Source organism: Panicum hallii, chromosome 6, assembly GCF_002211085.1.
Source record: "Panicum hallii strain FIL2 chromosome 6, PHallii_v3.1, whole genome shotgun sequence".
Lineage (NCBI taxonomy): Eukaryota > Viridiplantae > Streptophyta > Magnoliopsida > Poales > Poaceae > Panicum > Panicum hallii.
Window position 1 is genome coordinate 43,867,827 of NC_038047.1, and position 15,768 is coordinate 43,883,594.

General features: G+C 48.9%; 1 protein-coding gene across 1 annotated transcript; it reads left to right on the forward strand.

The window, feature by feature from the left end:
* The first annotated feature begins 651 nt into the window (after positions 1-651).
* Positions 652-1,041, forward strand: LOC112898373. Its single transcript, XM_025966701.1, has one exon. The coding sequence runs from the start codon at positions 652-654 to the stop codon at positions 1,039-1,041; it is 390 nt and encodes a 129-aa protein (XP_025822486.1).
* Positions 1,042-15,768: the final 14,727 nt, after the last annotated feature.

Genomic DNA, 15,768 nt, shown 5'->3' on the forward strand with positions numbered 1-15,768 from the left:
TGGCGGTCCTCAACAAGCATGCCGAAATGGAGGATGTTGAAAAAGCTCACCGCCACCACAAAGACCGGCGCAACTCCGACGACCGCCCTAAGTAGTGACAGGACGATCACCAACGCCATGATGGCCGACCTCCATGACACAAGTCCAACAAGAACCACGATCGCCCTGAGTCGTCCAAGAATTAGGACCGCAAGCATGGCCCCGAGAACACCATCACTATAGCAGATCGACCTTGACAGCGTACCTCCCTCCAACAGGAGGTCTTGGATCGCCTCTTGGATGGCAAGTGCCCCTGGCACAAGGACACCAACCAAACCGCCCGCAAGTGTCATGCACTTTGCAACAGCGTGGCATTAGACGACTCCAAGCACCCCCGCTACGACGACCGAGACAAGGCGGGATCATGAAAAACCATCCAACAAGTCTTCAAGAGACTTCCAGGACCCTGATCGCACCATCAACTTCATGTACGGAGGCTCCAGAGCCCCACGGTGCCGCCGTCGGCTCAAGCTACACCAGTGGGAGATCAATTCGGTATTCCAGCATCCGGTTGAGCCCCTGCGCTAGTCAGAGATCCCAGTCACCTTCGACCAGCGCGATCACTAGGTCCACCTGCCCAATCCAGGCTCCTATCCACTCGTGGTCAGCCCCATGGTGAGCATGGTATGCCTTTCTAAGGTGCTCGTCGATGGAGGCAGCGGCCTCAACATCATCTTCTCCAAGACACTGGAGAGCATGGGCTACGACATGGCTTCCTTGGTCCTGACCCAGGAAGCCTTCTATGGGATCATTCCTGGCTTAGGATCAACCCCGATCAGTCAAGTCACCCTCCCTGTCACCTTCGGGACCTGGGAGAACTACCGGATGGAGCACCTCCACTTTGAGGTAGCCTCATTTGGGACTTCCTATCACGCAATCCTCAATAGGCTCTCCCTCTCCAGGTTCATGGCGATCCCCAACCACACGTATCTTGTCCTCAAGATGCTAGTGCTGAACAAAGTCATCTCCATTTATGGTGACGTGAAGACCTCTCACTCCTGAGAGACGAAGAACATCAACCTCTCCGAAGCATTGGAGCTATCCAAAAATGCTATTTTGATTGCCGAGTCAGCAAAAAGATTTCTCCAGAGGATCACACCATCCCATGAAATGACTCAGTCGCCAAGTCATAGGTGCAGCTAGACCATGAGCCTCAGGGAGGGCGACCCAGGTAAGACTGCCCTGATCGAAACAGGGCTCGACAAAGCATAGGAACATGCACTCACCTTCCTCCTCCTGCCAATTGGGACATCTTCGCATGGAAGCCCTCCGACATGCTAGGAGTTCCAAGGGAGGAGGCTGAGCACTCCTTGGATCTCGATGAAAAGGCTCAGCCCGTCAAGCAACGGCCGCATCGCTTCACAAAGGATTGGAAGGAGGCTATTAGGTCAGAAGTCAGTCGGCTCCTAGCCGCAGGATTTATTTGAGAAGTCACACACCAAGAATTGTTGGCAAACCCAGCCCATGTAAAAAAGAAAAATGGGGAATGGAGAATGTGTGTCGACTATATGGATCTCAACAAGCATTGCCCTAAAGACCCCTTTCCTCTCCCACGCATACACCAGGTCGTTAACTCCATGGCCGGGTGCGTCCTCCTCTCTTTTTTTGACTGCTACTCCGGGTACCATCAAATCGCCCTCAAGAAGTCGGATCAAGAGAAGACATCGTTTGGACTCAAGAACACGAGTGCTACATACCAGAAGGCCATTCAGAGATGACTCCAGGGGCAGATCTGGCATAACATCAAGGCTTATGTTGATGACATAGTGATCAAGACAAGGTCCAATGATCAGTTCATTGCGGACCTAGCTGAAACATTTGAAAATCTCAGGAGATTCAAATGGAAGCTAAACCCCAAAAAATGCATCTTCGGTGTCCCCTCAGGGAAGTTACTCAGCTTCATCGTTAGCAACCGAGGCATCGAAGCCTACCCTACCAAGGTCAATGCTATCAGAATAATGAAGCCTCCACGGTGCAAGAGGGATGTGATGAAATTGACCGGGTCTATGGCGGCTCTTAGCCGATTCATTAGTCTACTTGGCGACAAGGCCTGCCCTTCTTCAAACTACTTCAAAAGGCCAATAAGTTCGTGTGGAATGGTGATGCCTCTAGGGCTTTACGTACTAAGAACAATCCTTAACGAACCCAACGTAGTTTTACAAAATACGTTGTTGGTCAAATTTTTATTCTAAAAGTATTTTTAAGGCAATTCATATCTCTGGGGTACCCTTGTTAGCTCTGATACCAGCTGTGGTAGAACCAACCTGAATTACACTGGCTCAAGTACACAAGTCCTCTCTCAAGGGCTCCAACGTACTTCAAACGGTGTAAGCCCTTGGCCTGTCGGGTAACGTTCCAATAAACCACCGAATGCAGGATCAAACAAGGTACCTCGCATGAAGATGAGTCCAGAGATACAATCACCAACATATTTTACATCACAGGCATTTATATCACATGAGTGTTCAAAAGTAACATAAGTTCCCAACTGATGGAAATTATTAAAAAACAGTTTAAGGTTTCAAGTCATGGCAGCGGAGTTTAAAACACAGCCACTGTACACGTCGCCAATCCAGACATCATGCTAAGCCCTGGCATGACATCACTCGGTATGATCAGTGTTGGCCGGGGACGGGTCCCACTCCACGGTCCAACCATCGGGCAGAGGGTAAGGCCATGGCATAGGTAGAGCAGAGTCTTCAGGGGGATCACCTGAATAAAAGTCACAATGCAAGACTGAGTATTCTAATACTCAGCAAGGCTTACCCGTTCATGGTATACTTAGCCATGTAACTAGACTTATGAAGGCTTTTCTGGTTATGAGTGAAGTTTTCAGCTGAAAAGCAACGAAGAGTAGATCCTTAATTTCAACTTTTAGTTTTCAAGTTCTATGTGATTATCCATTCTAGATAAGCACCTATAGCTATTCAAGCATGGTAGAATCTTTAGCCAAACATCATCTTTGATAACCATAAAGTTGCTCTTATTACTCTATGTGGCAAAGGGATCAAGCAGTCTCAATCTCCGCGAGAAATGGATGATTCCTGAATCAAATTTCAGCCTTGCAAGGGTAAACCTAACTCACACGCTTGGAATATCCAGAGATTATTTCGAAGCAACCGTTTGCTTTTCATTCCGACTCGTGGATCAGATCCACCACAAGCGACTGCAGGACCATACGCACATCCAATATGCAGGACGTACGTCTGTAGTGCGACTACACGACCGTACTCCTGGTTGCCCGGCAACATGTATTCCCACACGTCGAAGCGAGTAACAAGAAAAAACCAAATACGAGTGGTGGGAGGTATGTCCACTCCTTGGGCCGATTGGTTATTAGGCTTACCGCTTACCATATTTCGCGGCATGTGGCTAGTACTTTCAAATGCTTAACCACCGCTACCACACACTGCGACCTTAACCAAATTCACCAACACAGACGGGTATCAGCTCCATCATGATACATCACCTAAATCCTGTCCGTCATCCTTATAGTGATTACAGGAATGTAAACATTGACATTCCTATATCGCGCGAGTGACAGGAAATCACCCGACTTCTACCGGTCCTATTAGCGGAGCATCTATGCGGTAAGGACTCAGGCACAATACATAGGTTCTTAGGATTCATGCATCTATGGTTTCATTTCATCTCCTAGACTTAATGCGAGATATTATATATAAGATTGCATAATGTAGTAATTTGAAATACTGGGTTATGCACCAGGGCTTGCCTTCTTGAGTGGGGTTGGGGGCAACAGTGTCAAAGTTTTTCGAACTTTGGTTCAGAGCTTCAGTTAAATTCTCAACGACGTTCTTGGGGTCTTCAGAAATTTCCACTCCTTGATCCGGGATCAGTTCGTAATCTCCGTCGGCGAGAGTAGTTGAGTCTATATGATATGCAAAGATGTAACTTAACGGATGCATATACTTTGCTTTTATTTCACGATAAAGTTGCAATCCAATGAAAACATAATTTACTCATCAAACATCTCATTTACCCCTTTTACTGGGCAGTCATTTATCGGGTATAAATTGACCTAGTTAGCTACGTAGACAATATGAGTTGTTGTTATAAAATAAACTACCATAGCACTGGGGTTGAAATTTTTATTAATTGTAGATTAAACTATGCCTAAGCCATTGTAGATTTATCAAGATTTTATTTCTACAAAGATTAAGCCACAAGGATAATTAACATTAGTATTAACCTATTAGGTATTATTTATAACTGTGCATACATGCAAGATTTTGTTCTAGATTTTTGGTGTACAAGTTATACTATTTAAATTCAACATCTCAAAATATTTTCATAATTTTTAAATGTCTAGATCTGTAGCTATTAAATATCCAAGATCAAATAAGCATTATTCATGATTAAACTCATACATTATAAAAATACTATACAAACAGTAGGTTAATTATTTTTTCCTAAATACTACATGTCACAGCAAAACTAACACAATTGGTTTTACATTTTTACTATTTTTCTATTATTTACTAAGAATTTTTATATATCCCAACTACTTAAATTGACATTTAATTTAGAGAAAAACTATTTAGAAATTGGAAGTCAAGAATAAGGAATCCAACAAATTTTAGTTTGCATTTTTATGATTTTTTCTTGAATTGCTATGGAATTTCAAAGTTGGCAGCAAAAATAACAAAGGGGTCCTTAATGACACTATTCCTCTAAGTCTTAGGCTTTGCAGACAGCCCCCTGGGCTTTTGCATCTTCTAGCTTGAGGTCTCTAGCCGTGGTCAGAGAGGGAGGCGCGGGGTTGACCGGCCAGTTCCGGTGACGGCGATCGCCGGCGGCGAGGGTGGAGGCGTGGGGAAGCATCACAAGGTTCTTGCGCACCTGTGGACGCTCGGGATCGGGTCGGGGTAGACTGTAGCAGCGGCGCGACGAGAGCAGTGTGGTCGGCGGTGGAGGTGAACGACGGGGGCGGTGCTCCGGTGGTCGGGGGCGGTGAGGAAGAGGTCGGGAAGCTTCAAGGCGGTGTGGGGAAGCTCGGTGTGGGGCCAATTGGGGTCGAGAAAGGCCGGAGAGGGGTGCTCCACTGCGAGCAGGAGGCGACCGCGAGCGGCGGTCGTCGGCAATGGTACTCCGACCGGAATTCATCGGCGTTTAGAGGCTGGTGAGCACGAGCAAGCACTGGAGAAGCTTTCTAGGGGGTTGATGGGGGCCATGGGCGGTCGACGGCGACTGTCCATGGTGGCCAGGAGGTCACCGGAAGGGAGGAGCGGGCGGCGGAGGCGACTGGGGCTCGGGGTGCACATGGCAAGGGGAAAAGAGATGCAAATGGATCAAGTATGAGGTGCTGGTGTTGCTGAGCAGAAAGGGGAGGGAAATAAAGCAGGCACGTGCCCGGAACACGGCGGCAGTGAGGTGGCGGCCGAGCAGAGCTCCGGGCGGTCGTGGCGCGTGCAAACGAGGACAGCGGAGAGGGGAAATAGGACCGGGACAAGGGGAGAGTGACACGTGGAGGCCGACCAGGCAGGAGGTGGAGCGGCAGCACAGCGGCGGCGGGGAGGCGCTCTGCACCGGCGACAGAGGAGGCAGGGGGGGCAGAGGGGTGCCAGAGGAAGAAGAAGGAAGGGGGGCGGTCCGAGGGACTTATGTGCAAAACCAAAAGAGTCTAGGGACCTCTCGGTAAAGTAAAATTTTCTGCTAATCTAAAACTCTAATGAGGAAATGACCAAAATAGAAGTTGGAGAGTTTTTTAAACCCTACAACATTGCTTTAGGGTTCAAGTTCAAAAACCCAAAACATACAGCTTTACATTTCAAATTTTGAGCAAAAGTGGTATTTGAATAGGTTTTGTCCTTACTGAGGTAGATTTCATGTAATTTTTGACACAATTGCAAGTTTTCATGCAATGTCATGATGACTTGTATTCTTACATTTTGGCCCTAAGTAAACTTTGAGAGTTACTTTTATACTTCAATAATTTGCATAAAAGGACCCATACTTTTGCTTTAATCACATCTAGGTCCCTGTTTTCACAAAAGACCCAAATTTCCTAGAATTTAACATATCTATTGCAATTTCTTTCCTATGGTGATACAAATTTGACACCTAGTGTTACATTTTTCCTAGGTTTTGATGCTACCTCCCATTCTTACCCAATTAGCACTAAAAGGCCCACATTTTTCAAAATTACATAAACACCCTTTTTCCCTTTGCACTTCAATTTGAACACACATAAACAAGATCAAACATGCACACTTAACACTAAGATCTAGTGTTTAAAATTCTAAATACCTGAATGTTACAGCCTTCTGAGGCGTCCCCTCATCCGAGGTGACTTAAATGCGATATAAAAATCAGTCCCAGGAGGCTGATACACATTTATTACATCAGATGGTACATTACCGTACAAACCTCCGAGGAGGCGGGTACTCGATACAGACGATAATTAGTAATAAAATAGCTATGGTAATACACCAAAGCACGACCCACACGGGATCCAGCTCGGGCTCAGAGTAGCACGCTAGCAGAAGCATCTTGCGGAGGGCCAACGCCACAGGCAAAGTTGGGCGCGGACACAACCCCTATTCAACGTCTTCGATCACGTAGCCCGGGTCTCCCTCTGAGAAAACCACAAATATATATAGGGTGAGTACAAAGGTACTCAACAAGTCCAACCACACCCGCGGAGGGGGGGGATAACAGCGATCATGCACGGTTTTATCAAGGGTTGGGTTAGGGTTTATTTGCGATAAAGCAAGGTTTTACACATGCAAGGTTCATTTAACAAAAGCACTTTCTCAAAACATTTTTATAGTAATCGAATCATAAGTGGAGGTGATCGTACACAAAGGATCCAAGTTTTTGTGCCACCGGACCCTGCGTCCACCGTGGCTTACTACCCAACTGCCGAGTACTTTCAAAACAACTCACACCACAAAACCAATCATCCCGAAACATCTATTGAAGTGACCATGCCGTAACACGTCCAATGCCGTGGACACGGCTATTCGAATAGATTTTTCACTCTGCAGAGGTGGTACACTTTACCCACAAGTAGGGTACCGCACTACGAGCACCTTAATGTCGCGGCGGATCCTAACAAAGCCATTACCCACCTTAGCTGAATCTAACTAGCCAACGCGGAAGCTACCATGGGGTTAATGACCTATCAACAAGGTCATAACCGGGACATAACTCACACAGATTGTATTCCTTCTCCATGGTCTCCCGTTGCTCACCCGCTCTCCTTTTGGCTAGTAGAACAACTAGTGGGGTTTATGCTAAGCCGTTGCCCACACAACGTCGAGTGGTTGTACGATTAATGGGTTAGGCAAGATGACACCTCAGTTCATCCTTGTACTGACCAGACGGACATCTCCCGACCATGCTCAACCACAAAGGTACAAGCACACTAGTGGCATTTCACACAGAAAATGCCGTCCATCTCGTCAGATTATGTCTTTCTTTTACTTTCTCAAAACCCCATTTTATCTTTGTAAAACCCTTGTGCCCTTATTTTTGGTAAAGCGCTTGTGGTCATGGTTTAAAATATAATCAAGGGGATGACAGGTAATAAGCATCTTTAGCGGTAGTTAACGTCTAGCGAAGCAAATCCTAGGTCATCAAGGAGTGGTCATATCAATCAAGGGGTGGCTATCCAACCATGTCTTGCAATAAAATGACGCATTTTATAAAACAGGCTAGTAGGTTGTATTTATAAAACTGGGATAAATATGCATCAAAGGATGGGATTGGACTTGCCATTCACAAAGCCTTCCGGGAAGTCCTGATCGAGGTACTGTCCTTCAGGTTCGGGCTCATGGCACTGGTTCTCGGACTCTTGCTCGCAGTACTGCTCGTCGACGGGTTCTCCCTCGGTCACCTCGTGATCTACGGCGCACACAAACAAACATTCCATAAGGAAAAAGAATTAAAGGTTTTATTTACAAGCCCGAATCAGGGATAACTTAAGAAACTATGGTAGAAGGAAGATTTTCGGGAGATTTCTTGATGGCAGGGCCGACATTATGCCAGAAATGGCGTGGTAAAGTTTCAGGACAAACGGAGGGTTTTTGGCGCATGAAATGATAGGCCGAACGGGGTTTAGGGAATGAATAAGGGTCTAAGGGCCTATTTGTAATTACTGTTGGGAGGGAGGGCTTGATTAGAATTTTCGGGAATATCTAGGGTACTCTGAAAAGGGTTAGGGGCTTATCCGTAGTTATTTTGTGCAGTGGAAGGGTTCCTTTCCTAAATAGAGCAAACATGGGGGTCTATTTGGAAAGAGGGAGTAAAGAGAGGGGGAGGAATAGGCAGGAGAGCAGGGGGCTCTGGGCAAAATCGCCCTTCTTCCTCCTCCCGTTACCAGGAACAGAGGAGGGGGAGGGGAGCCGGCGGCGCCACTGAGTCCGGCGGCCCTAGGGCACGGCGGCGGCCGGGGGCAAGGGCTACGCGGAGAGGAGAGCAAGGGGGACCCGTTCCACCACTCACCACGAGCCGGGGTGGCGCGAGGCGGGCTGCCCACGAGGGCCAGGGGCGGCGGGCGGAGGACCTGGCGGCGGCGGCAGTGCAGGGCCGGGGAAGGGGCTAGGGCTGCGGGGGAAGATTGTGGTGATGGCGGGGCACGGCGTGGGGGTACTTATAGGCCGGCGAGGAGTGAGGATGGTGGAGGCTGGTGAGCTCAGGGCGGCCAGTAATGGCGGTGGGGGCGGGATTGCTGCTGCGCAGGGCGGCCGGTGGCGCTGGTCGTCGCTGCGCAGGGCGGGTGGTGGCGTGTAGCGGGGAGGGGCGGCCTGGGGGCGCGCTGCGCAGGGGGAAGTGGCCCGTGGTGAGGCGACGCGCGGCGGCCGGCTCTGTGCTGCCGTGGCACGCCGGGCAAGCGCGAGCGCCAAGGCGGCAGGAGGGTACGGCCCGCGCAGAGGAGGGCCAGGTTAGGCAGCTCCTGTGGAGTCGTCAATGGGCGGGGGGGTGGTAGTGGTGGCCGGCGTCAAGCTCAGCTCAGTGCCGTGCTGCGCGTGCAGGGGAGGTGAGAGGAGCAGGAAACAGGAACAGAGAAAGGAGAAAGGAAAAGGGAATAGGGGAAAAAGGAAAAAAGGGGGGGCGTCGGCGGATTTTACGGCGGCGGTCGCGAGCGCGAGGTCGAGCACGCGGGGGGGGGGGAATGCGTCGGCGGGATTCGCCGTGACGGTCGCGAGTGCGGGGTTGAGCACGCGGCACGTCGTAGGGGTCGAGGAAAGAAGGAAGGATGGCGGTCAATTTCGGATGTCAGACGGCGAAAGGTCGAGAGATGCTTTGGGCGATTAGGAGTTCAGACGGTAAGGGTTTAGGAACGATCCGAGCTTGACGAAAGAATATTTCCTAGCGTGCGATTTGTGCTGTAATTTAAATAAGGTAAAAACGCGGGCGTTACAAACCTACCCCACTTAAAATGAATCTCGTCCTCGAGATTCGGCTGGTTCCTAAATAGATGGGGAAACTCTTTCTTAAGGGCATCTTCGCGCTCCCATGTGGCTTCTTCTACTCCATGTCTGCTCCACTGAACTCTGCAAATCCGTACTTCAGAGTTTCTTGTTCTTTTTATGACCGTGTCCAAAATCTTGATAGGCACTTCCTGGTACCGAAGATCTTTCTGTAAAGCTATTTCTTCTTCCGTCACCCGTTCTCTTTCGGGTACCCTCAGGCATCTTCTCAGTTGGGATACATGGAATACTGGGTGTATGTCAGACATTCCTTCTGGTAGTTCTAGACGGTATGCTACAGCTCCAATTCTCCTCAGTACTTGGTATGGTCCGATGTACCGAGGGGCTAGTTTCCCATGTACCTGAAATCTTCGAGTCCCTCGAATAGGTGAAACCTTGAGATAGACGAAGTCTCCTGGATTGAAGCTTACTTCTCGTCTCTTCTTGTCTGAGTAACTCTTTTGTCGGGATTGGGCGGCCTTCAGTTTCTCTCTAATTTCGGCCACTCTTTCTTCCGCTTCTTTTATGAGTGCGGGTCCAACCAGGGCACGCTCTCCAACTTCTGACCACATCAGGGGGGTCCTGCACTTTCTCCCATAGAGAGCTTCAAATGGTGACATTCCCAAGCTTGCTTGATAACCATTGTTGTACGAAAACTCAGCGTACGGTAAACTTTGTTCCCAATCCTTGCCATAAGTAAGGACACATGCTCTTAGCATATCCTCCATAATCTGGTTCACCCTTTCTGTTTGACCGTCGGTCTGCGGGTGATAAGCCGAACTGAAGTCCAACTTGGTGCCCATGGCCTTATGCAAACTTTTCCAAAATCTAGAGGTGAATTGGGTTCCTCTATCCGAAACAATTCTGCTAGGCACGCCATGCAGCTTCACTATGTTGTCCACATAGAGTCGGGCTAGCTTTTCACCACCATAATTGGTCCGTACAGGTAGGAAGTGAGCGACTTTTGTGAGTCGGTCCACTATTACCCATATGGAGTCATGTCCTTTCTGTGTCTTGGGTAAACCCACTACAAAATCCATTCCTATCTCATCCCATTTCCAAACCGGGATGGGTAGGGGTTGTAGCAATCCTGCTGGCTTCTGATGTTCAGCCTTGATCCTTTGACAAGTGTCACAATGGGCGACGAATCTTGCAATGTCTGCCTTCATTCCATTCCACCAATACTTTTGTCTTATATCCACATATATCTTGGTGGATCCTGGGTGGATGGAATATGCTGAGTTGTGGGCCTCGTCCATAATAGTCTGTCGGAACTCTCCTTCCTTAGGTACGCAAATTCTATCCTTGTACCATAAGGTTCCTTTGTCATCCACTCTGAAATCCAGTGCCTTGTTTTCCCCCGTATGCATGCGGATTCTCATCAAGTTCTTATCTGAACCTTGGGCCTTTCTGATCTGGTCTTCCAAAGTAGGTTGAACACTCAACTTGTGACCGGAACCCTGGGGGACGATGTGCACATTTAATTGTGCCATCTCTTCTCGAAGGTGGGCATTCTTAGGTCCATAAGATTTTCAGCTTAAGGCATCTGCTACCACGTTTGCTTTGCCAGGATGGTAATGGATTACCACATTATAATCCTTAACTAGTTCTAACCACCTTCTTTGCCTTAAGTTCAATTCTAGCTGGGTGAAGATGTATTTTAAGCTCTTATGGTCCGTGTAGATCTCACACCTATTCCCAATCAAATAGTGTCTCCAAATCTTGAGGGCATGTACTACGGCTGCCAATTCCAAGTCATGGGTCGGGTAATTCTGCTCATGCGGCTTGAGTTGTCGGGAGGCATATGCCACTACTTTCCCTCCTTGCATAAGGACACACCCTAATCCTTGACGGGATGCATCACAATAGACGACAAAGTCCCATTGGATGTCTGATAAGGTTAGTACCGGGGCGGTTGTCAGTCTTCTCTTTAACTCTTGGAAGCTTCTCTCACATGACTCGGTCCAGGCGAACTTCTTCTCTTTCTTGAGTAACTCTGTCATGGGTCGGGCTATCTTGGAGAATCCTTCGATAAATCTCCGGTAATATTCGGCTAAACCGAGAAAGCTCCTGATTTCACTAACATTGGTGGGTTGCTACCAATTGGAGACTGCATCGACTTTTTCGGGGTCCACTGCTACTCCTTCCGCGATCAAGATGTGACCCAGAAGTGCTACTTTCTCAAGCCAAAATTCACACTTGCTGAACTTGGCATAGAGCTTGTGCGCTCTCAACCTTTTTAGAACCACTCGTAGGTGCTGCTCATGTTCGTCGATGCTCTTGGAGTAAATAAGTATGTCGTCAATGAAAACTACGACAAACTTATCTAACTCTTCCATAAACACCTTATTCATGAGGTTCATGAAATAAGCAGGTGCATTCGTGAGTCCAAAGGACATCACGGTAAACTCATATTGCCCATAGCGGGTGACGAAAGCCGTCTTTGGAATATCACTTTCCTTAATCTTGAGCTGGTAATATCCCGACCTTAGGTCTATCTTGGAGAAATACTTGGCGCCCTTCAGCTGGTCAAAGAGATCATCAATTCTGGGAAGGGGGTATTTGTTCTTGATGGTGACTTCATTCAGTGCACGGTAATCCACGCACATCCTCATGCTTCCGTCCTTCTTCTTGACGAACAAGACCGGAGCTCCCCATGGTGATGAGCTCGGTCTAATGAAACCACTTTGTTGTAACTCTTCCAGCTGCCTTTTTAGTTCCGCCAATTCAAAGGCTGCCATCCTATAGGGTCTCTTAGCTATAGGGGAGGTTCCAGGGGCAAGGTCAATGATAAACTCTATATCCCTATCTGGCGGCATCCCCGGGAGTTCTTCCGGGAAAACGTCTGAGTATTCATTTATTACTGGAACTTCTTCCAAAGGTTTAGCTTCCATGCTAAAAACCATTGGGTCTGGTCCACTTCCCCGAGTGTGGCAGGTTACTTGTACTCCTTCTGGGTTGGTTAGGTGTACTACCTTGTCAGCACAGCTTATGAGGCCATTGTGTAGGCTTAGCCAATCCATTCCAAGGATCACATCTATACCTTTAGACTTAAGTACTACTAAGTCTGCTAGAAACTCTACCCCACTTAAGATGATCCTTACCCGGGAACAACCCAGTCGGCACTTAATGTCACCTCCGGGCGTTCGGGTTAATAGGGGTGTCTTAAGTAGCACTGTAGGTATATTGTATTTTTCCACAAAACTTGAGGATACGAATGAATGTGATGCTCCGGAATCAAACAATATTGTTGCCAAAACTGAGCTGACTAGAAACTCACCAAGCACTACGCCTTGAGCGTCCTGAGCCTCTTGCGCGTTGATGTGGTTGATGCGGGCTCGCCCGAAGGACTGCTGGGGTGGCCCCATCTGCTGGTTGTTGTTGCCGGTATTGTTATTGCGGATGGGTACACGATTGGCTCCTGATAAAGCTGGCCTTGGTCCATTCACTGGGTTGGAGAGGGCTGGTGCTGCCGGCTTGTTATTGGCATAAGGGCAATTGGCAATGAAGTGTCCTGTCTCACGGCAGTTGAAGCATGCTCGGGTATTGCTGTTGGCAATAACTTGGCTTGTATTACTCTGTGGAACCTTCATGGTACTCTGGCTCTTGAACTGTCTAAGCTAGGTGTTGGGGGCTTGAGAGCCAGTAGCTTGTGGCTGGGTCCTATACTGCATAGGGGCTTGGGACTTGGTCACTGGAGGGCCAAAGTGCCTTGGTTTCTGAAAACGGTCCTGCTGGCGAGCTTTGGCTTCTAGGAACTTACGCTTGTTGTCTCTCTTTTCTTCTGCCATGGCTCTCTCAGTGATGATAGCCATGTTCATCAGTGTGTTGAAGTCTGGGTAGATGCATGGGGAGAGCAGCTTCTTAAGTTCTGTATTTAAACCCTTTCTGAACATATCCTGCTTCTTTTCATCCTTGTCTACTTCCTCCGGTGCATAGCGGGCTAGTTCTATGAACTGGTATGTGTACTCTTCAACCGACTTGTTGCCTTGCTGCAGCTCACGGAACTCATCTGCCTTGCGCTTCATGGTGGCTGCTGGGATGTGATAGCGACGGAATTCATCCACAAACTCCTTCCAAGTGATAGTGGAGGCATCCTGAGCGGCTGCACAGTAGTTCTCCCACCAAGCCAAAGCAGTTCCAGTGAGTTGGTGAGCAGCTAAACGAACCTTGTCACGGTCTCCATGTTCAAACGGCTCGAGTTTCCTCTTGATAACACGCAGCCAGTCATCTGCGTCCAAGGGGTTGTAGGATCCTGCAAAGGTGGGTGGTTTGGTCCTCAGAAATGCTGTCAGTTTGTCATTTGTATTCTGCTCACGGGGCCTTGGGTGGGTGATAACATTGGTCAAAGATTCCAGTAGGAGGTTCTGGTTGTTTAATACTTGCACTAGGTCAACGGCCGGTGGGGGTGGGGCATGTTGTGCTCCTACTTGGCTTTCTCCTCCCTGCTGGCTCACTTCCTGATCTTCCTGATCTTCCTGATCGGGGGCTTGTCCTTGCATACCCTGTTGTCTCTCCGTACTTGGAGTGGCATGTGCCCGTCTTTGGAAGGCCCTGTTGTTACGCCTAGGGGTTGTCTGCGGATTGGGTAAAACCCTCATGAGACTTAGATTTAAGTGATATTTTATTTTTTTTGAAAAGGCAGACTCTACTTACTGCCGGCAATCGCATAGATTAACAAGCATTAAGTGCAAATAGTTTTATTTATTACACTGGGATACAACACTTGGGGAAAGCACGGCTACACACTACATGGTCGGGTACAAAAGTCACACAGGTGGGTGGGCACAATTCTAGGCTCGGGGCCGAGACGGCTTCATCTCGGGGCACCTCTAAGGCATATTACTCACGGGGCGAGTCGTCTTCCGGGGCGGAGTGAACTTCCAGTGGAATGAGTAGCTCTTCCTCGTCGTCCTCGAGGATCCCATTTTCCCGGGGCTGTTCGACAGCTCCTCCTTCTATGGCTGCAGTTGCCCTTTCGGTACCTTCGGGTGGAGCTTGCGGGGTCCTAAAAAGTCCTCCCCATCCTGTGATGGGTGTTCCGATTAGGACTTGGGTTTCCCCGATTGCTGGGACGGGCGTTCCACCGTTGGTCCATTCTTGCATGCGCCGATCCTGGATCTGCCTGAGGCTTTCCTGAGCGACGGCTTCGCTACTTATAGCAGCCGCGGTCCTTGCTTCGGCTTGAGCCACCCGGATTTGGTGCATCCTTACTGCAAGCTCTGCTTGCTCAGCCTGGTGAGTTTGCTCCCTTAAGATTTGGGCTTGCTCGTCAAAGAGCTTGTCCAGGGAGACGAGGTATGCGACCACATGGTATAAAAGGTCTTCATGTTGGCGGCGCCGTTCCAAGTTCCTCATGCGGGCCTGCCAGACTTGCGTCCTGATGACCGGAGGAAAAAGCCTCATTGGTGTGGGAATGAGGTGCTCTTCGAAGATCCGGCACAGGTATCGGAGAGCTTTTCTGATGGCCAAGGGATAGGCATCCTGATGTCGAAATCCTGTGGCAGTCACTCGCCATGGTTCGACGTCGGGGTGGCGGGTGCTTCTGGCGATGGAGAGAACCACCCTACAGCGACGAGTACCGAGGTGTTCGTACTCCCTGCTGTAGTACCTTGGGCGCTCGGTAATGCCGAGGCGCTCCAGGGAGTTGATCAAAAGGCGGGGAAAACCAGGTTCTTCTTGGCAAACGCCCTGGGTCCACCCATTCTCGGCCATCTGAAATCAAAGTTAGAGTGAACAATTCTTGCACACAAGGTAGGGTACAAGAAGGATAGGTGTTCTTTATTAGGGTCGGGTACATTTTCGGAGGATACATCATTACTAGGGTGATAGCTCAAGCTTAGGTACTCTACTCTCCCCAAGGGAATCCTTCCCCGATCCGGTTAGGTCGCTTCTTTGGCGGAAGGCACTGCTCTAATACCTCTCCTTCGGTCTGAGTGCTCTTATCCCAATGAGTTTCCTCGGGTTCTCCTTCCAGTAGTCCAGCTTCCCTTCTGTGCACCTCGATACGCTCCCTTTCTTGAGCGTCACGTTGCCATATGTCTCGGAGAGAGGCTAGGGAGCTCTCAGCTTGAGCCTCAACCTCCATTGCCCTCCTGAATTGTACTTCCAACTCTTGCTCCGCCTTTTCTACCCTACGAATTTGGTGCTTCAGTTGTTTTGCCTGCTCACTGTATAGTCGATCTAGGCCGGTGAGATAAATGGACAGGTGGGAAACCGTATCCTCTAGATCTTCTTCTTCCCTTCCTAATCCTCTCATCCGGCCAATCCACGAGCGTCCTCCCCTTCCGGTAGG

What these genes read in the sequence shown, in the direction of transcription:
- LOC112898373 (XM_025966701.1), top strand. Translation starts at nt 652, where the DNA reads ATGGTGAGCATGGTATGCCTTTCTAAGGTGCTCGTCGATGGAGGCAGC.